This window comes from Kogia breviceps, chromosome 18 (assembly GCF_026419965.1).
Source record: "Kogia breviceps isolate mKogBre1 chromosome 18, mKogBre1 haplotype 1, whole genome shotgun sequence".
Taxonomy (NCBI): domain Eukaryota; kingdom Metazoa; phylum Chordata; class Mammalia; order Artiodactyla; family Physeteridae; genus Kogia; species Kogia breviceps.
Genome location: NC_081327.1, coordinates 16,652,768 through 16,672,935, shown reverse-complemented (window position 1 = coordinate 16,672,935; position 20,168 = coordinate 16,652,768). Strand labels below are relative to the sequence as shown.

General features: G+C 48.5%; 1 protein-coding gene across 2 annotated transcripts in view; it reads right to left on the bottom strand.

Moving 5' to 3' along the window:
* The window catches only part of RHPN2 (rhophilin Rho GTPase binding protein 2), a 66,559-nt gene that overhangs the window by 11,091 nt on the left and 35,300 nt on the right, over positions 1-20,168 (bottom strand). For both annotated transcript variants that reach the window (XM_067019477.1, XM_059046034.2), the window contains exons 3-11: positions 19,386-19,514; positions 16,402-16,477; positions 10,223-10,300; positions 9,725-9,849; positions 7,985-8,151; positions 5,433-5,620; positions 4,868-5,024; positions 3,166-3,285; positions 1,488-1,682 (exon numbers count right to left, since the gene is read on the bottom strand). In XM_067019477.1, the coding sequence (XP_066875578.1) occupies positions 1,488-1,682; positions 3,166-3,285; positions 4,868-5,024; positions 5,433-5,620; positions 7,985-8,151; positions 9,725-9,849; positions 10,223-10,300; positions 16,402-16,477; positions 19,386-19,514 (1,235 nt within the window). The remainder of the gene's footprint in view (positions 1-1,487; positions 1,683-3,165; positions 3,286-4,867; positions 5,025-5,432; positions 5,621-7,984; positions 8,152-9,724; positions 9,850-10,222; positions 10,301-16,401; positions 16,478-19,385; positions 19,515-20,168) is intronic.

Below are 20,168 nucleotides of genomic sequence, written 5' to 3'. Positions count from 1 at the left end.
CTATGTTCATTGCAGCATTGTTTGCAATAGCCAAGATATGGAAACAACCTAAGTGTCCACAGACGGATGAACAGGTAAAGAAGATGTGGTATATATATATATATATATACAATGGAATACTACTCAGACAAAAAAAAAAAAAAAATAATGAAATCCTGTGACTTGCAACTAAATGGACAGACCTTGAGGATATCATGTTAAGTGAAATAAGTCAGAGAGAGGAAGAAAGAACACCATATGATTGGAATCTAAAAAAAAAAAAATCGCCCAGAACAAATGAACAAACAAAACAAAAAGAAACTCATAGATACAGAGCACAGATTTGTGGTTACCAGAGGGGTTTGGAGAGGAGGGATGGGCAAAATGGGTGAAGAGGGTCAACTCTATGGTGATGTATGGTAACTAGACGTGTGGTGGTGATCACTCTGTAGTGTATACAGGTGTTGAATTATGATGCTGTACACCTGAAACTCATACAATAAAAAATAATAAATAAATAAAGTCAAACTCATAGAAGCAGAGAGCAGAACGGTGGATGCTGGGGGCAGTGGGGGGTGGGTGCTGTGAGGAAATGTTGGCGAAAGGGTACAGAGTTTCAGTTATGCAGGATGAGTAAGTTCTAGACGTCCAACACAGCATGACTACGACAACACTATATTGTATACCTGAGGGTAGATCTTAAGTATTCTCACCACACACACACTCACACACAGACACGATGAACGAGATTTTGAAGAAATTTTCACTGCCAAAGCAAAAACCTTCCCCTGCATCCCCTGGATCCGCTGTATCAGTGAAAATTTTACTTCTTGTTTCATAATAAAAATAATTTTCGTCTGGGGAAAAAAAAAAAAAGAAAGAAAATGGAGAAAACGGTAAAGATCAAGCCTTGGAGCAGGAATAAGGATGCAGGTGGCTTTCAAACTATGGAGCCGGAGGTAAAAGACAGAGAGCAAAGTGCAGTTTTCCAGAAGGCAGGTGGCACGTGCGTGGGTATGGAGCGTAGGGAAAACGTCGAGGCGAAAGGCAGGTCCTGGGGTCTCCTGACTAGTGGTGGTGGCTGGAACCCCAGGGGAGGTCATGAGACTTTAAGGAAAGGAATCTAGAGGAAGCAAACCAGGGAGAGGAGACCCGCAAGAATGCCAGGAGGGGAGGTGGGTTTGGGCAAGACCGTCAGCAAATAGGGTGGAGAGGAAAGTGAGGGCAGAAAGAACCAAGGTGGCAGGGCCCTGACACCATAGGTGGCGTGCTGAGGGGCAGGAGGGGGTCAGCTGCCACCAAGGGGTCAACAAGGACGAAGGCCATAAAGAAGGCCCTGGATGGGGGAATGAGGAGGTGAGGACTCCAGGGCAAGAGCAGCACGCAGCCCTGTCCCAGTGCCCGGCACACAGCGAGGGTGTGCCCGGCCCCTGCAGGATGAGCGCCCGAGCGCCCCTGCCTCTCACATGGCACGCTCTGCACCTGGCACCGGCACCCAGGCCACTCACAGTTGATGTCGGGAACGTCGATAAAGTTCAGCAGGTCATCGTCCTCACGGAGCTGAGTGTACTTGAGCCGGGACCGCTGGTGTGCCGCAGACAGCACCTCCTGCAGCACCTCAATGTTCCGGAGCTTCTTGCACAGGCTGGCCTCCCTCACGGACTCCTCGTGATGGGTAACAGCTCGGCACAGGTGGGACTTGCCTGCCCACAGAAAATCAAGGCCACGGGACACATGTCGTAAACTGCAATGTGAGTACCTCAAGGAGAGCCCAAGTGCCCAAGGATCCGCCCAGAAAGGTGGACGTTCTCTTTTCTGAAGGATCTGCCTGGATGGCTTCAGTCCCTCTTAAACGTGTGTACACTATGCTCACTTGTGTCTATAAAATTTTCATTCAGCAAACATTTACGGAGCATTCTAGGCATCAGAGATAAAGCAATGAACAAAACCTCGCCTCTGCATTCATGGAGTTTACAGGCTAGTGGTTGAAGACAGATAATTAACAAGCAAAGAAATATGTAATGGGTCGTGTGGCTATAAGGTTCTGGAGAAAAATAAAGCAGAAATAAAAATAGGCAGATGTGGCACAAGAAGATGGGCAATGGGGAGTCGCCCTTCTATTATGGGTGGTCAGAAAAGGCCTTTTAGAAGGTAACTTTTAAGCGGAGCCCTGAAGGAAGTAAGGGAGCAGTCAAGAGGATATCTGACAGAAGAGTGCTCCTAGAAGAACAGCAGCAAGTGCAAAGGCCCTGGGGCAGGAGCATGCCTACATGTTTAAGGACAACAAGGAACTTGGGAGTTTGGTTGGAGGGAGTGAGGGCTGGAGAGAAGGGTAGGGAATGAGGCCAGAGAGGAAGAGCGGCCTGACCATGTCCAGCCTCACAAGTGCAGGTGAAGAATTCCGCTCCACCTCTGGGTGAGACAGGACCACGAGGGCTCCCTGGTCAAAAGCTGGGCAAGCTGTGTGACCTCTCTGGGCCTCTGTTTCCTCAGATGAAAAATGGGGAATCATACCATATGTATCTCATAGGGTTGTGTGAGGTTTAAGCGAGTCAATGTCTGTTAAGTAAGCACTACGTAAGCTTGGACCAGGGCGGTAGGTAAGAAGTGGTCAGATTTGGGATATTTTTCTAGGTAGAGCCAACGGGATTCGCTAATCAAATGCAGGGATGAGAAAGCAAGATGAGGGCGGAGAGGGCTTCCAAGGTTTCTGGCCTGCACACCTAGAAGGATGGAGCTGCCACCCCCTGAGATGGGGAAAGTGCATGTGTGGGGTTGGGGGACAAGTTTGGGTGGAGGAAGAATTCAGGTTTGGACATGGAAAGCATACTCACTCCGAGACCGGTTAGAGACCAAACTAGGACAATTCATTACCAGTTCTTAGGTGTGGCCTAAGAAATGCATCCTTCCAGATTAGCACGACCAAGGGCCATCCCCTGGACCACTAGGGTGTCGGAAGATTGCCAAAGCTCTGGCTCCATCGTGGGAGCCCTGGTCCCTCGCAGAACCTGTGAGAACACAGCTCTGGAAGCCCGTAGAGGCCAGAGGACTATGCCTCCCGGTTTCTGAATCCAGAGTGGCCACGATGACTCAGGAAGCCCTACTCTCCGGGCCCTGGCCCGGGGACCTGTCTGGAGTCGCTGGTGAGTGAGAGCACAGGGAGGGAGCAGGAGAGCCGACACACACCCAGCTGCTGGCGCTGGTGGACGTTTTTCAGCGTGGCCAAGGGCGTCATCCCCTCTGGCATGTGGTCATAGAGCTGGGACAGGCACTTCTCCTGGTGGTCCTCATCTGTGCCAGGCTTCACTGCAACAAGAACCACAGGATACATCCCTTCTTGCGGCTGCGGTGCAGGCTCTATAGATGGCACCGCAGACCCACTGAGAGATCCCTCTTTCAACCACATCCCCAGGTTCCCTTCTCCAGCTTTTACAAGGCACTTGGGATAATAGGTCTCCTTTCTACCCCTGGACATACCCAGGCAATCCGGCCCAAGGTCTCTGTGCAGGGGGCCCGGCACACTCTAGGGGCTCATGATTTGGCTCCAAGCAGCCCCGGCTCTCTACCTGCTCCCCATCACCCATCTCATGAACTGCCAAGCACAGCCCCACCTCAAGCCTCTGGGGGCCACCATGCCTGCACCCTCCCTGGCATGTGTCCCCTCCTGACCTCACCAAACCACCCACCGCTACCTCAACACTTCCGGCCTCTGTTCCAGGGCTCACTCAGGTCCTGTTCTCACTCGAGTTGTCCTTTCCCTCCTCGTTCAGCTGGAAAAGTCCTCCTCAGAGGCCCAAGTCTAACTCGAATGGCACCGCCTCTGACGAACCACCCATGACTACACCAAGGACTCCAACTGCTGCCTCATGTGTGTTCCTACCACAGTGACTGAAGCACTGTATTTCGGCTGGTTTACATGACTTGTCCTGCCTGATAGACCATATGATAATACTAGCAGGAGCAGCTGACACTTCCAGAGAGCCCACCATATACAAGGCACTATTTAGCTTTGCATAGAGGCATTTAGTTTTCACAACAGCCTGTGAGATAGGTTCTCTTCATGTCCCCATTTTACAGATGAGAAAACTGAGGCACAGAGCAGGTAAGTAACTTGCCCGAGATCACCCAGCTAGTAAATGACAGAGCTGAGATATGAACCCAGGCAGTCTTGGCCCCAAAGGTTATCCTTTTCGTTACTCAGAGGGCTGCCTTGATTAGCACCAATTGCAACAAAAGTCCCACCCAACCTCAGATCAGAGCCAAGACTACGGGGAGGAGGGTGAGGCACTCACTTCAGGCTGAGCATTTAAGGGGGTGCCCCAAACTCAGCCATCAAGATATATATGATATTTTAATACAATTTTCTAAATATCAAAATTAATACAAAAATATTCATGATAAACAACCGATCAAATTTTTTTTTTTATTTCAGGTTCCCATGTGGCTCAGTACGGCACCATTAATCCTGTGTCCTTATTTAAAACTTTAATCACCAAGGATTTTTTTGCCTTAGTTTTGATTTATTTGCAATTATGATGTTAAAATATTATCTCAATTACTGAGTTTATCCCCTTAGATTTCGTGCCCGAGGCGAATGCCTCCCTGGTCTAGTCCTGGCCCTAGAGTCCAGGTGAAACATCATCTCCATGAAGCTGTCTGTTCCATCCCAGGCAGAAGGAACGCTACCCCTCTTCCTCCCATAGGAAGGAACCACATAACCCCTAATCCCACCCTGTTGCCAGGGCCAACATGTAATCCCCACCCTCTGCCCCCAGGCTGTGAGCACCTCCCAGGCAGGTAGACAGCTCTCACTCAGCTCAGAATCACCCAGAAGCAGCAAAACCACAATCCTGACCAAAGCCCAGAGCCCTGAGATGTCAAGCCTTACACTGGTGGTCGATGAGGAGGGTGGCTGTAAAGTAGTGGGCCAGGGCTTCATAGTGGTGGGCCTTCACGCAGGCCAAGCTGGCCCAGGAATATGGGATGTTCTCCTTCACTGGCTCCTGGTTCATGGCCGTGTGCAGCTGCCGATAGACCTCTCCCACCTAAAATGGAAAATATGTTGGGAACGAGGAGGCTGGCACAGGGGCCCTCACGTATCCGGGCTGCAGAAAAAGAGCCCTTTCTTCTAGGCAGCGGCCCCTGCCAGAGGTCGCTCCAGAATCTGGGAGCAACTCCAAGGTCTCCTAGCGCTGTCAGTGTCAGAGTTAACAGGGAGATCAGGCCACTGTCATTATGCTGGTTTTTAGGCTAAGCTGCAGATGGAATCAGTGATCCGTATCTGAAACACCATTACTTGCTAAGAAAATGCAAGCCAGCACTCTGGCCAGCCTGGGCGGGCAATGCTGCCCAGACCACGGGCAAGCTTCCGTGGGAAGCCCCCGCTGCGTCCAGTGGGCCCACACCGACGAATCCCACTCACTCCGAAAGTCACGGGAAACAGCAAGGCTTACCTTGGCAGCCTCCTGAGCCACCTTCACCAGCATGAAGAACTCGTTCTGGATCCCAGCAAGGCAGATTTTCTCAAATGTGCTTTCTTGGGCTTGCGCGAGCATCATTTTGACCAGCACGCTGAGCATGGCGGGACTCATGTCGTAACTTGGAGTGTGAGTAAATGTCTCTTTCAGGTAGTTTAAAACCCCTACGATTGGAATTGTTTTGCACGTTAGTTGGGGATCATATTTATTTCACCACGCTGCTCAGGAGTATGGAAAATGACAGAAGCAAAAATATAAAACTGGTGTCCTGAAGCATCTTTAGAAAAATCTGATTCTCAATTACCATAAGATCAAGCAATTCTACTCCTAGGTATAACCCCACAGAATTGAAAGCAGAGACTTAAGCTGATATTTATGCAAGAATGCACATGGCAGCATTATTCCCAATAACCAAAAGGCAGAAACAACTCAAATACCCATCCACAGACATGGGGATACACAAAATGTGGTATATACCTACAATGGAATATTTCAGCCTTAAAAAGGAAGGCAGTTCTGACACACGCTACAACATGGATGAAGACATTACAGTAAGTGAAACAGGTCCATCACAAGGACCAATGTCGTATGATTCCACTGGGTGAGATGAGGTATCTGGAATAGTCAAATTCATAGAGACAAAAAGTAGAATGCTTCCCAGGGGCTGAGGGGAGGAAGGAATGGAGATTTAGTGTTTAATGGGACAGAGTTTCTGTTTGGGGTGATAAAAAGTTCTGGAGATGGATAGTTGCAAAACAATGTGACTGTACTTAATGCCAACGAACAGTAACCCTAAAAATGGTTAAAATGGTAGTTTTGTTATGTATGTTTTATCATAGCTAAAGAACTTTTGTTTTCCAACTCTCTTCCAAAACATTTACGTCTGTATCAAGCAAGGAAACCAGCCTGTTCCCTGTCCACTCCTGTCTCACCTGAGACACTTGTGAGAAATTCCATACGTGGCTAGACATTTGATGGAGGTGAAGGCAGAAGGCAGACAGAATGACGGAAGGGCTCTCAGGGGGACGTGCTCACACTTAACCCCTGGGTCATTCAGAAATTCCGGGCTTTCCCCCCAGGACCTCAAGAAAGATCAACTCAGCCACTCCAGTGGAAATTTTCATGCTGTAGCCCTCAGCAGACGTTTTTATGTGTTAGAAAAGTGTCACAGCATTAAATGACAATCAACCTGGAGCTGAAATAAAATCTCTGGCACAAAATCCCATCTGACTGGTTCTTCTGGTGTTGCTGCAAAGCATAAACTGCCCAGCAGAAGGAAGGTGACAGCTGCAGGCTGTCTGCTCCTTTCTGGGGTTCTCTCCTACTCTGTCCTCAAGCTCTGTTTTGTCCGTATCTCTGGAATCTTAGAGACAGGTCACCAAGCATACCTGCTTCAGAGTCCTCAGAAAGAAAGATGAGCCCAGAAAAGGATTTACCGTGAAAGAAATCAACTCCCACATGGAATTTCACAGTGTCGTTTCCTCCCAAGGGATCAATCATTTTAACCCAGCAATTCCATGATCAGCCAAAATGGCAAAGCCACAGTTCTTCACGGCCTTGCAGAGCAAAGTGAGATACCCAAAAGGTTTTCTGCCACGGGTAACACCCCGAAACAGAGTGACAAGGACCGGCACAGAAGGAAACTCGCTGTGGACCCAGCTCAGTGCATCACATGTTGGTCTGTGCTTGTCACTGCTTTTGCCCACTATTCCCTGTGCTGAGACTGCTGGTCACAGGCCCTGCTAGAGGGGAGCACTGCAGGACCCTCGAACACCCATGAGACAGGCCTGCCCATTGCACCTCGCCTGGCAGCCCCCAGTCCTCTACAGGCTGGCACTAAGTGTCAGTTGGTAGGGGGCCGAGAAGAGCAAGCGTGGGTGAGCGAGCTTCTCAGAAAGAGCATAAAAGAAAGGCAAGGGGGGCTTCCCTGGTGGCGCAGTGGTTGAGAATCCGCCTGCCGATGCAGGGGTCACGGGTTCGTGCCCTGGTCCGGGAAGATCCCACATGCCGCGGAGCAACTAAGCCCGTGAGCCATGGCCGCTAGGCCTGCGCGTCCGGAGCCTGTGCTCCGCAACGGGAGAGGCCACAGCAGTGAGAGGCCCGCATACCACAAAAAAAAAAAAAAAAAAAAGAAAGGCAAGGGTAGTAATATGCACCAAACAGGCACGTCTGATGAAAGAAAAAAGAAAAAGCCTACATTCCCACCATTTTGAGAAAACGTATTCTCTTCTTCGAAACTGTGTTCAAAGAAACAGTCCATTCACTGCCATCTCTGGGGCCACTTGTTTGGAAAAGATTAATCGTTAACTACTGTGTTCACGAGCCATATTCAGACAGAGACAGGGTTGGAGCCAATAAGCGATTTTCTTGGTGGGAAGATACACCGGCTCTGGAAACTGGCCTGGCCCTTTCAGGCCTGTGAGGCCAAGCATGGGCCTGGGGAGGACCCACAAACCCCCTTCGGCTGGGGTATCAGGGCCACCTGGCAGGGCCAGGGCTCTATCCCGGCAGCCCTCGCAGAGACACACCTGCGGCTCTCTGAAAGGCATCCACTGTGCTCTGCAGCCCGGCTTCTGTCTGTCGATTGCACCGGGTCCCGATCTGTGTGTAGAGGGCTCCAATGTTAAACAGAATGCTGGCCTTCTCCAGCAGCAAGTTCTGTTGGCTAACCGGAACCCCCGTGAGGGAGTCATACCTATTTAAAAGAAACGTCTTTTGAGAATATGAATTCCTTGGCTAGTGAGTGCCACCTTTGGGTAAAAATGGACAGAACTTACTTCTTGAATAAAACTCAAAGAGGCACATGCAATGAGGTTTTATTTCCAAGCAAGACGATGGGCCTGACCATACTGAATAAAGACACCCGCAAGTGCAAATTGAAATAGGGATTCTCAACCGGGACGTCCTTCCATAGGTGAATGGATATACAGACTGTGGGAGAGCTACACAGTGGAAAATTATGCAGCACTAAAAAGAAATGAGCTATCAAGCCATGAAAAGACATGGAGAAACCTTAAATGCATGTGACTAAGTGAAAGAAGCCAATCTGGAAAGGCTACATACTGTATGATTCCAACTATATGACATTCTGGAAAAGACAAAAAGAATCAGTGGTTGCCAGGACTGGGGGTGGGGAGGGGTGAGGATGACCAGGTGGAAGGCGGAGGGTTGTAGGGTAGTGAAACTGTTCTGTGTGATACTATGATATGATGTGGATACATGTCTTATTACATTTGTCCAAACCCATGGAAGGTAGCCCACCAAGAGTGAACCCTACTGTAAACAACGGATGTTGGGTGACAATGAGCCAATGTAGGTTCATCAGCTGTAACAAATGGAACACTCTGGTGGGGGCATGTTGGCAGTGGCGGAGGTCGTGGGTGTGCAGGGGCAAGGGCTGTATGGGGGCTCTCTACACCTCCCCTTCAATTTTACTATGAACCTGAAACTGCTCTAAAAAGTACAATGTATTTTTTTAAAAAGAAGGCTTCTCCTAAATAAAATATAGCAAATCCTAACACTTCATAATTCTTCCTGAAGTCTAAAAGACTCAGGATATGTTTTCAAGTTCACATATCAACCAGGGGATAGATATGGAGCTTCCTCCTAATTCAACACTAAGGAGAAGTCCATTTGGCCCTTTTACCCACATGCCGGCAGCTAACACATCTTTAGGAAAAGTCATCTGCCTTTCCTTCCAAAAGGAAGCATCAATAGCCATCTGCTGTGGTGAAATTAAACTCTGAATATGCCCCTTAGCTACCGGGATTTACTTTCATTTCACACAGCCCTAAGCAACTCAGAGAAGAGGTATAGCATCTCCAAAATATTTAGACAACACTAATCATGGTTAAGTACCAACTCTGGGGAAGAATCCAAGGTTCTGCTTCAGTTTTTAAAATCGGATCTATTTCTGTTTGCTGTCCTTGTCACTGGGACAAAACCTGATTCCCACTCCCATGCCATCTGGGACAAGAATCTTGTTTCTCGTGAGTTCCACCTCAGAGCCCCAGGGTTTCCCCCGCGATAAAATGAGCATGAAAAAAATGCCTCTTCTCCTTGGCTCACTTGCTCTGAGAAGCAAGAAGCCACTGTCCGTTGGAGCCTTCTCCCCCTGGATCCCCTTCATAAATAAACACTGGTTTATCTACACGTCTCCTGTATTAACGGGACAGTTAGAAAGAGGAGGCCACAGTGCAGAGGAGCCTCCGTGGGACAGAGGCTCCCAACTGTGGCCGGAGTGGGAAAGCCCCAGCCCAGGCACCTACCAGGTAAACAGGATTCCCATTTGTTGGGTGGGTGGGAAGAATCGGCTCTCAACAAACCCCAGCTGGATGAAGTAACTCATCAGCAGCTCGACCCCAGCCTCATCTCGGCTGGGCGTCCGACAGGCCTGAAAGGAAAGGAACCACTGAGGGGGTGAGGGGGTGACCGGGCGAGCACAGAGCAGACAGCCAGGCAGGGAAGATGCTCACACACGCTACTTCTCTGGAGCCTAGGCCCCAATGCTGGTATCATGAACTCTAGGAGAGACGGGCAAGGCTGGAGTGAACTCATGAGTCCTGGAACCCAGCCCCAGACATGTATGTCTGTCCCCTCTGTGGTCTTCTTATGTGGCAAGTTGAATGGACAATTTTGACAGCTCCTCCCTACCACCTCCGACCACCAGCGATTCTACAAGACTTCAAATGAAATAATGGGATCAACTGAAGACTCATCAAGCTCTAGCAGCCACCCTCCTCACCCTGCTGCACACAGAAACATACTTGTCTCAGATCCATCAGATCTGCTATTTCATCTTCATAGAGGTAGCTATCTTCACTGTAATGTTCCAGAATAAAATCCTGTAAGAAAAATGAGATACTGTAAGGTGTGACTCAAAATCGTAAACAGGTATAATAGTAATGTCTAAGGTGCCCCCCCCCCGCCTTTAAAAATACATGCAGAGGGACTTCTCTGGTGGCGCAGTGGTTAAGAATCTGCCTGACAATGCAGGGGACATAGGTTCGAGCCCTGGTCCGGGAAGATCCCACATGCCGCAGAGCAACTAAGCCCGTGCGCCACAACTACTGAGCCTGCGCTCTAGAGCCTGCCAGCCACAACTACTGAAGCCCGCGTGCCTAGAGCCCATGCTCCACAACAAGAAGCCACTGCAACGAGAAGCCCGCGCACCGCAACGAAGAGTAGCCCCTGCTCGCCACAAGTAGAAAGCCTGCACACAGCAACGAAGACCCAACGCAGCCAATAAATAAATAAATACATATTTCTTTTAAAAAAATGTATAATTCATAAAAACTTATGGGAGGAGCTTCCCTGGTGGCGCAGTGGTTGAGAGTCCGCCTGCCGATGCAGGGGACACGGGTTCGTGCCCCGGTCTGGGAAGATCCCACATGCCGCGGAGCGGCTGGGCCCGTGAGCCATGGCCACTGAGCCTGCGCGTCCGGAGCCTGTGCTCCGCAACGGGAGAGGCCACAACAGTGAGAGGCCTGCGTACCACAAAAAAAAAAAAAAAAAAAAAAAAAAAAAAACCCACAAAACTAATAAGAATTCAGTAAAATGGCCAAAAAGTTAATACTAAAAGTTAATAGTCTTATAAAGAACAGACTTGTGGTTGCTAAGGAGGAGGGGCGAAGGAGAGGGATGGACTGGAAGTCTGAGACTAGCAGATGCAAACTATCATATATAGAATGGATAAACAATGAGGTCCTATAGTATAGCACAGGGAACTATATTCAATATCCTGTAATAAATCATAATGGAAAAGAATATGAAAAAGAATATATGTATAACTGAATCACTTTGCTGTACACCAGAAACTAACACAACATTGTCAATAAACTATACTTCAGTTAGAAAAAAAAAAAGTTAATAGTCTTCCTTTCTTACACAAACAATAACCAGTCAGAAAAACAGAACAGGGGATCAAAAAGTTCCACAATCATAACAAAAGTACAATATCCCTAGGGACAAAATTAATTGAATTAATTAAGCAGATAACTATTAAACATTACTGCAAGACCTAAGTTATTTCATTGTTTCATTTATTCATTAAATCACTTTTTTTAAACAAGATAGACATGATCCCTGCCCCCATAAAACTTGCTGTTTGTTGATTATCAACAATTGGAAATATTACGTTCATGGATGAAAATGTACAATATTGTAAAGATGCGATTTTGTCCAAATTAAGCTATGAATCTAATGAAATTTCAGTCAAAACCCAAAAGTGCTTTTTTGGAGAAACCTAACAAAACATGGAAGTTAAAAACACGGAAGAAAAGCCAAGAACATTTCGGAAAGCATAGTAATAAAGAAGGACTGCTCCAATTGGTGTTAAAACACACAGGGGGGAAAAAAACCACACAGGGATTAAACAATGAAACCAGGTATGGAACAGAAACAAACTGAAGCAGATTCGAGAATCAGGTACATAACATAAGCCAGCATTCCAAAGAAGAGGAAAAGCCTGGAGCATCCACCAGCTCCAGGCGGGAAGGAGGGGCACACACAGGTGTGCCTGGTGTGAATTTAAGGGAAGAGCTCTTATAGTGATGTGGGCAGGGTTATGGGAAACCATAGGATTGTGCAGGATCTCCAGAGCCATTAGAACCACAGAGTTGAAGGGTCAAGGGAGAGAAGGAGCTACGGGAACCTGGAGAGGTGAGCATCCAACAGCCACGAGGACCTTCCCTGCTGGGGGGATTGTAAAAGGTACCCAGCTGAGGGAGCTGAGGAGTTAAAAGCCCCGACTTCCCTCTCTTCCCATCCTCTCATCTCCTGATGCTACTCTCCCTCAGACACACCCAATAGAAAGCCATAGAGCAGGGCCTGCTGCTGTCCCCCGGCACAGAGCAGGGTAGAGGAGGGCTGAGGGGGAGGGAGGGGCACGCAGTGAAATGGACAGCATCCAGCACCACAGATGGATTCTTTTTTTTTAAATTTATTTTATTGTATTTATTTATTTTTGGCTGCGGTGGGTCTTCCTTGCTGCGGGCGGGCTTTCTCTAGTTGCGGTGAGCGGGGGCTACTCTTTGTTGCGGTGTGTGGGCTTCTCGTGGCGGTGGCTTGTCTTGTTGCAGAGCATGGGCTCTAGGCACACAGGCTTCGGTAGTTGTGGCACGCGGGCTCAGTAGTTGTGGCTCGCTGGCTCTAGAACGCAGGCTCAGTAGTTGTGGCGCACAGGCTTAGTTGCTCTGCGGCATGTGGGGTCTTCCCGGACCAGGGTTCAAACCCGTGTCCCCTGCATTGGCAGGCGGATTCTTAACCACTGCACCACCAGGGAAGCCTCACAGATGGATTCTTTATACATAGTTCAGGGGAAACTGGCTACCCAATTTTTGGTGAAAATAAAAAGGGTACTACACCTCATTTTTTTACACACAAATTCCTGATTGATTAAAGATTTAATGTTAAAAAATTTTAAAGCACTGGAAGAAACTATAGCAAAATATTTACGTCTTCTTCATGTGGAGAATGCTTTTCTGAACATGTTATCAAGGAAGAATTGTTAAGGAAGAACTGTGAAGCTTAACAACATAAAATCTGTTTGGAAAAAAAAAAGATATACTTTTAAAACTGGTATTGTTTGTAAAACAAGTTAAAGGAGAGAACCTACTGGGATAAATATTTGTAGCGTACATAACCAAGCATTACTCTCCTTCATATGTAAAAGAACTCTTAAAAGCAACTCTATGGTAAAGCAGACAAAGGACAGAAATAGGTATTTCCAAAAGGACACATGTAAAGGACAAATAAACAAAAGCGGGAACTCTAGTACTGATCAAAGAATGCAAACTGTCATTATATCATTTTTGCCTGACCTCACAAAATCAAAATGATAAGCGATACCCAATGTAAGCAGTCATACACTGTAGGAATGTAAGGCAGGACCACTTCTGGTGGGTAATTAGGTAACATGTATCTTTATTTTTTTGGCTGTGCTGCATGTGGGATATTAGTTCCCTGACAAGGGATCGAACCAGTGCCCCCTGCAGTGGAAACGCAGTCTTAACCACTGGACCACCAGGGAAATCCCTAACATATATCTTTGACCTACCAAATCCTCATCCAGAAATTTATCCAAAGGGAATATTCAGCAAAGTGTGCAAACGTGCTCAGAGAGCTGCTGACAACAGTATTTGAAAGCTGCCTTAAGAATGAAATTGGGACTTCCCTGGTGGCACAGTGGATAAGACTCTGCACTCCCAATGCAGGGGGCTGGGGTTCAATTCCTGGTCAGAGAATTAGATCCCACATGCATGCTGCAACTAAAAGTATGCATGCCGCAACTAAGGAGCCGGTGAGCCACAACTAAGGAGCCTGTGAGCAGCAACTAAGACCCAGCGCAACCAAATAAATACATAAATATTTTTTAAAAAGAATGGGACTTCCCTGGTGGTGCAGCGGTTAAGAATCCGCCTGCCAATGCAGGGGACACGGGTTCGAGCCCTGGTCCGGGAAGATCCCACATGCCGCAGAGCAACTAAGACCGTGCGCCACAGCTACTGAGCCTGTGCTCTAGAGCCCGTGAGCCACAACTACTGAAGCCGGCGCACCTAGAGCCCGTGCTCTGCAACGGGAGAAGCCTGCGCACTGCAACGAAGAGGAGCCCCCGCTCACCGCAACTAGAGAAAGCCCGCAGGCAGCAACAAAGACCCAATGCAGCGAAAAAGAAATAAATAAAATAAATAAATTTATTTTTTAAAAAAAGAATGAAATTAATAGCTACCTTATTTAGCGCCTACTACCAGAAGACACCACGCTAAGCCTGAACAGATCACAGGAGTCTCACAGCCTCCTAAGGCAGGCCCCTCATCAGAGGACAAGATCGGGTGCTCAAAGATTAAGTACTGAGCAAGTTACATAGCTCAGTGGGGAGACGGGGGGCGGGGGAGGGAGATGTGTGGCTGTGAGGGATCTTTACGTGTCTTGATATTTTCTGAATGTCTTGCAATACTGTTCTCAGTTGGAAAAATAAATTAATAAAGACAAATTTAAAAGCAAAAAAAACCCGTGAATTCTCTGAAAGGGAATTGATTTTGATCGTGTTTTTTTATGAAGCCATTTTAAAGTCCATTTATTTAAAACAGAAAAAAATCAGACCATGAAGCTTCAATGACCATTAAACATCACATGGATACACAGATTTGAAAGACAACTTGAATTGCCCTAATTCAGTCGGCCAAACTACTTCTGTGTTACTCTCAAGGACAAATGTGGAAGGAAAAACAGAACATCCCCCAAACATTCTCATTTTTGTATGACTGACATTTGTAGAGTCATTTTTAGGCTAAAATGACATGGCCGGAAGCCTCAGCTGAATAGCACTTGGCCATACCCACAATATGTGATTTTTTTCCCCCACTGGCTTTAATGTGAATTCAACACATGACATGTTTGGATCCTTACAGATGCTCATGAAATTCCCAAGTTTCTCCAAGAGTCTCCCTTTTAAATGCCTGTGTTCTTTATTTTTATCTTTATTTTTTGGTAACCTTTACAATTCCTTCCAAACTCAGACATTTTGTGGCTCTGAGTATGTCTTTTTTTTTGTTTGTTTAATTGAAACATAGTTGACTACAATTCTATGCTAGCTTCAGATGTATTACATATGATTTGACATTTGCATACATTATGAAATGATCACTACAGCAAGTCTACTAACCATCTGTCACCAAAGTTATGACAGTATTAGTGACCATATTCCTTAGGCTGTATATTATAACTCCCTGGCTTACTTATTATATAACTGCAAGTTTGTACCTCTTAATCTCCTTCGCCTACTCCGCGCCCCCCTCCCCCAAATGCCTGCACTCTTGCAGCTCTGGCACCAAGCAACAAACTAAATCTTTTTTTTTTTTTTTTTTGTGGTACGCGGGCCTCACTGTTGTGGCCTCTCCCGTTGCGGAGCACAGGCTCCGGACGCGCAGGCCCAGCGGCCATGGCTCACGGGCCCAGCCGCTCCGCGGCATGTGGGATCTTCCCGGACCGGGGCACGAACCCGTGTCCCCTGCATCGGCAGGCGGATTCTCAACCACTGCGCCACCAGGGAAGCCCAACAAACTAAATCTTAAAAGAAACTATTCTACAAAAGCAACTAAAACATTTCCACAGACATAAGCATTTTCTGGAGTCTCACAGACCTGTGGCAAGTGTCACATCTAAAAGTTCAGGGGATCTGTGAAAAGCTGCCATATAGCTGTGGATTGTTTCCTACCCAGAAAATAAAATCTTTGGCAATCCTGCATCCAGGAAGACTACCAATGTCCCTTCTCAAACTCCAAAATAAACCCCAAACTCACAGGGCCCAGGACCTGGATTTAAACAAGCAGCAGTCCACAAGGCCATGAGTGAAAGGGCTCATATGTCAAGGGACTCACGCAGTCTCTGATTGAGATTGGAGGTCAAGTGCAAAGGCTTCTGAAGCATTAACCAACTGCTTTTTAAAAGGACAAATTGTGTAGGGCCCAAAATGTCATATAACCATTTTTTTCTTTTCTAAATTAAAAGCAGTCCAAGATGAGTCAACTAACAGGATTACTGTGAAAAGAAACAAAATTCTCGGGCTTCCCGGGTGGCGCAGTGGTTGAGAGTCCGCCTGCCGATGCAGGGGACGCGGGTTCCTGCCCTGGTCCGGGAAGATCCCACATGCCGCGGAGCGGCTGGGCCCGTGAGCCATGGCTGCTGAGCCTGCGCGTCCGGAGCCTGTGCTCCGCAACGGGAGAGGCTGCAACAGTGAGAGGCCCGCGTACCGCAAAAAAAAAAAAAATAAATAAATAAAGGGAGCATCTGAAAGGACGGCACAGGCTCTGAGGGGGCTCAAGGCCACCCTGCAGAAATCAACGGACACTCGGCACGCTGAGCCTAAGGTCACTCTCAAGGGATACACAACTTCTACATTTCCCTTTTAAACAGTGAGTCCAGTGCCCCTTGCTTTGAGATTTACCTTGAGAACGACTGAAAAGTCAACGTCCTTGGTTTCCTTCAGGCCAAGTGGAATCAGGGGAATCGTAAACGCCTCCCTAGAAGGAACACAGCAAGGTACATGAACATCCGTATCCCGGCCACTTTGCACACCCCGGCCTTCCCCCCGCAGCCCAGCTCAGGTCCCCACCCGCTCTCCCCCCGCCAAGCTAGCACACACCAGTTCATTTTCCATAAAGCCCACTCGGGTCACGTCCCCATCTCTGTTCCAAAACTGGTCCCAGTCCCCGGCAACTTTTTTTTTTTTTTTTTTTTTTTTGTGGTACGCGGGCCTCTCACTGCTGTGGCTTCTCCCATTGCGGAGCACAGGCTCCGGACGCGCAGGCCCAGTGGCCATGGCTCACGGGCCCAGCCGCTCCGCGGCACGTGGGATCTTCCCGGACCCGGGCACGAACCCGTGTCCCCTGCATCGGCAGGCGGGCTCTCAACCACTGCGCCACCAGGGAAGCCCCCCGGCAACTTTTAAACGACCCAGCCTAACGCATGAGGCCCCTCCCAGCTCCACTCTGATTTAGTCCTCCAATCGCTACACTTCTTTGAGTAACTGTGCTGAGAACCTATTGTGCACCAGGGGCTGTGCCTGGTGTGCCAACTGCTCCACCATCTGGAGCGTCTCTACCAACTCCACCCAACCCCCATCCCCCTCTGCCTCTCCTCACTGCAGTGGGTCCCATCTCTCCTGCAGCCCTCCAACCCTGGGCTCTCAAGGGCCTCCTATACGGCGGCGGAGGCAGCGTATCCCTCTAGGCGTCCCATCCCCAGCACAGGGAAGGCCTTGAGGGTGGGGGCCCCATCTGACACCTAAGTGCACCTGGCTCCCAGCCTTCGGTCAGACCCTGACCAGCTGCTTCCCCTCCACCTCCTCTCCCCGCACTCACCAGCTGGTTACCCAACAGGTCACCCTGGGAGTGGCCTTAGGGGCAGAGCTAACAGGAAGTGAATGGGGCTCGGCTATGTTTTGCAAACAGGGATTTCGCTCCCTGACCTGTAACAGGAGACCTCCTGGGGTTGCTCAGCTCAGCTCAGGGAGGAGGCCAGGAATGCAGGCAGGGTGAGTGGACAATAGGCTGTAAGCTGAAGCTGCCTCTGTGGGGGACAGAAAACAACAGGGCTAAGCTAAAAGCAGGCAAGCCCAAGTGGGGTGTAAAACTTCCCCAAAGCCCTTTCCTGAGGGAAAGCTGGATCCTGCTAGGAGATGAAGACAGGCCGTTCTGCTCTCCTCTGGGCCCCAGCGTGCTCCTGGCCTGACCCCGACGGGGCTTGCTCTCCCTGTGACCGTCCAGGAGCAGCCGGCGTCCCGAGGCCTCCGGGCCAGGGCGCCCCGCCCTCCGTCTTGCGCTAATATAACTTTTCCCGTAACTTCCGGCTTCCCTGTGTTTTCTCATCTGCACAATGAGATTGTTTCTTCCCTGCCTATCTCATAGAAATGTTTAAAAATCAACCGTGCTGAGAAAAAAACAATCTGCTTTGAAAACAGGAAGAGGGACAGATGGAAATGCAAGGTTTCATTATGCATCTGCACATCTCTCTCCCCTCTTCCCAATGCACAGGGGACCGACCGGACACTTTAGAGCCGCACCGTGGCCACACAGGGGCCTTAAACTGCATGTCTCTGGGGGACACCCTCGTGATGGACAGCCCTGTGCTTCAGTATGGTGAGGGGGGGAATATGAAACATCCTACATTTATCACCAAAGTTTGGCCCGGCCTTGCCTCCTCGAGGAACTTTGACCTTCTGGGCAAAACACTGGAATTTAATACCAGAGCATAGGCTGGGGGAAGCTGTGCATTGACTGTTCTGATTAGGTGTCAGACTGCACCGGGAGCCCACAGGTAAGAGAGGCAGGACACACGGGCTGGCTCATGGACAGTCACCAAAGGAGCAGAGGTTCACATGTGACTCCGAAAAACACTTCGGGAACAGTGCAGAGGATTGGGGACAGTCAGGAAAAGTACATTCCAAAGGTGACTCAAGGTTCCCCAATATTTTCCTTCTGTTAATCTAGGGAATTATTTTCTGACTGGGTTTCCCCTGGGACTCCCTTACCTTTTGAGAAGTACCACTTCCCCACACAGAATAGTATGTAAACTGTTCTTTAGAGCTCAAAGTTTTTTCTTTTTTTTTTCGACTGCCCCACGCAGCATATGGGATCTTAGTTCCCTGCCAGGGATCGATCCCGTGCCCCCTGTGTTGGAAGCACAGAGCCTTAACCACTGGACCACCAAGGAAGTCCCCTCAAAGTTATTTCTTCTTAAAGATGGACTTTTCTTTCCAAGGTAGCTCACCTTGGGGTGGGAGACTCTCTGAGCTTTTCTGAAGGTCACACCTCAACGTTTGGTCTCCTATAAACACTCCCTAAGGGATGCTTCTGAATTAGAACGTTGGTTTCTCAAATATTTAATGGGGGACATTTCCAAAGCGTCTCAGTCACACTGTCTCTCCTCAGGGAACTTGCAAAGGTCTCATAATCTTTGATATAAAAGGCAGTTTTTATGTTTTTGTACTCTTATCAACAGAATGACCCAGAGTCAGACCGTGTGCATGGTGCTGAGGCTGACAGGGAAGAAGGCGGGGCTTCCTGGGACCCACCTGTCAGGCTGGCTCTCAGAGCTAACCACAGCCGCCCTTCCAGGGCATCTTTATGACAGAGCCACCACCCAGGGCACCTGAGAGACGCCATCTCCCCGCCTGGACCCAGCCACATAGCTCTCCTGTAAAACTATGTCCCATGTGTCCCCAGGACAAATAAATGCCTTCTTGTCCAACTGGCCAGGTATTTCCAACAAACTCCATGGGTTCATCCCTTTAATTCCTACACCTTGCTCAACCCCAAATTGGATCAAAGTGGGGTCTGCCACACCCTCAGGCCTATCTGTGCACCATCCCTGATGTAGGCATGTTCCAAGGCTCAGAAAGTATCCAAAAGAAGTGTTGCCCCCACTTACTCTGTGCTCTGATAGACTCCCACCGAGATGTTGAGCCCCTCCAGCTCTTCCTTAAGCATTTGCAGGTCTGAGTTCAAGAAGCTCAGTTCCAGGCGCACCTGCTCCCGTACCTTTTGGTTCGTGGCTGCTCTGTTAAAAGAGAGGGCGGAGAGAAGCATCCTCAGCCAAGCATCCCAGATGCCGGATGAGCAGATACCCCAACGCTTGTCCCCGTAGGGAAGTTCTGAGGGTCTGCCTGCAGATGGAGGAGCCAGATGTGATCAGATAAGGTGTCTCAGGGATGCTGGGCACCTGCCCCATTTTGAGCCATACCTGCCAATAAATGGACTTAGGATATAGCCAATGACACTGAGCTGCCTGACATGAATGCTAAGACCTCTCTGTAAGAATCAGCCTTGAGAAGAGGAAAAGGAGTTGCTCCTAGTCACCCATAAGAGACCATAAATTTTCCCCTTAAAAGGAAATGGATGAGAAATAGAGGAGGAGGTAACACTCCCCAGTTCATCCTATGAGGCCAATATCACCCTGATCCGAAACCAGAGGAAGACACCACAAGAAAACAAAATAACCAATCAATATGCTTCATGAATACATATGCAAAAATACTCCATATAATATTAGCAACCTGAACCTAGCAACATATACAAAGGATTATACATCACGACCAAGTGGGATTTATCCCAGGAATGCAAGGTTGGCTTAATATACGAAAATCAATTAATGTAACATACTATATCAACAGAATAAGGGACAAAAAATAGTCATCTCAACAGATGCAGGAAA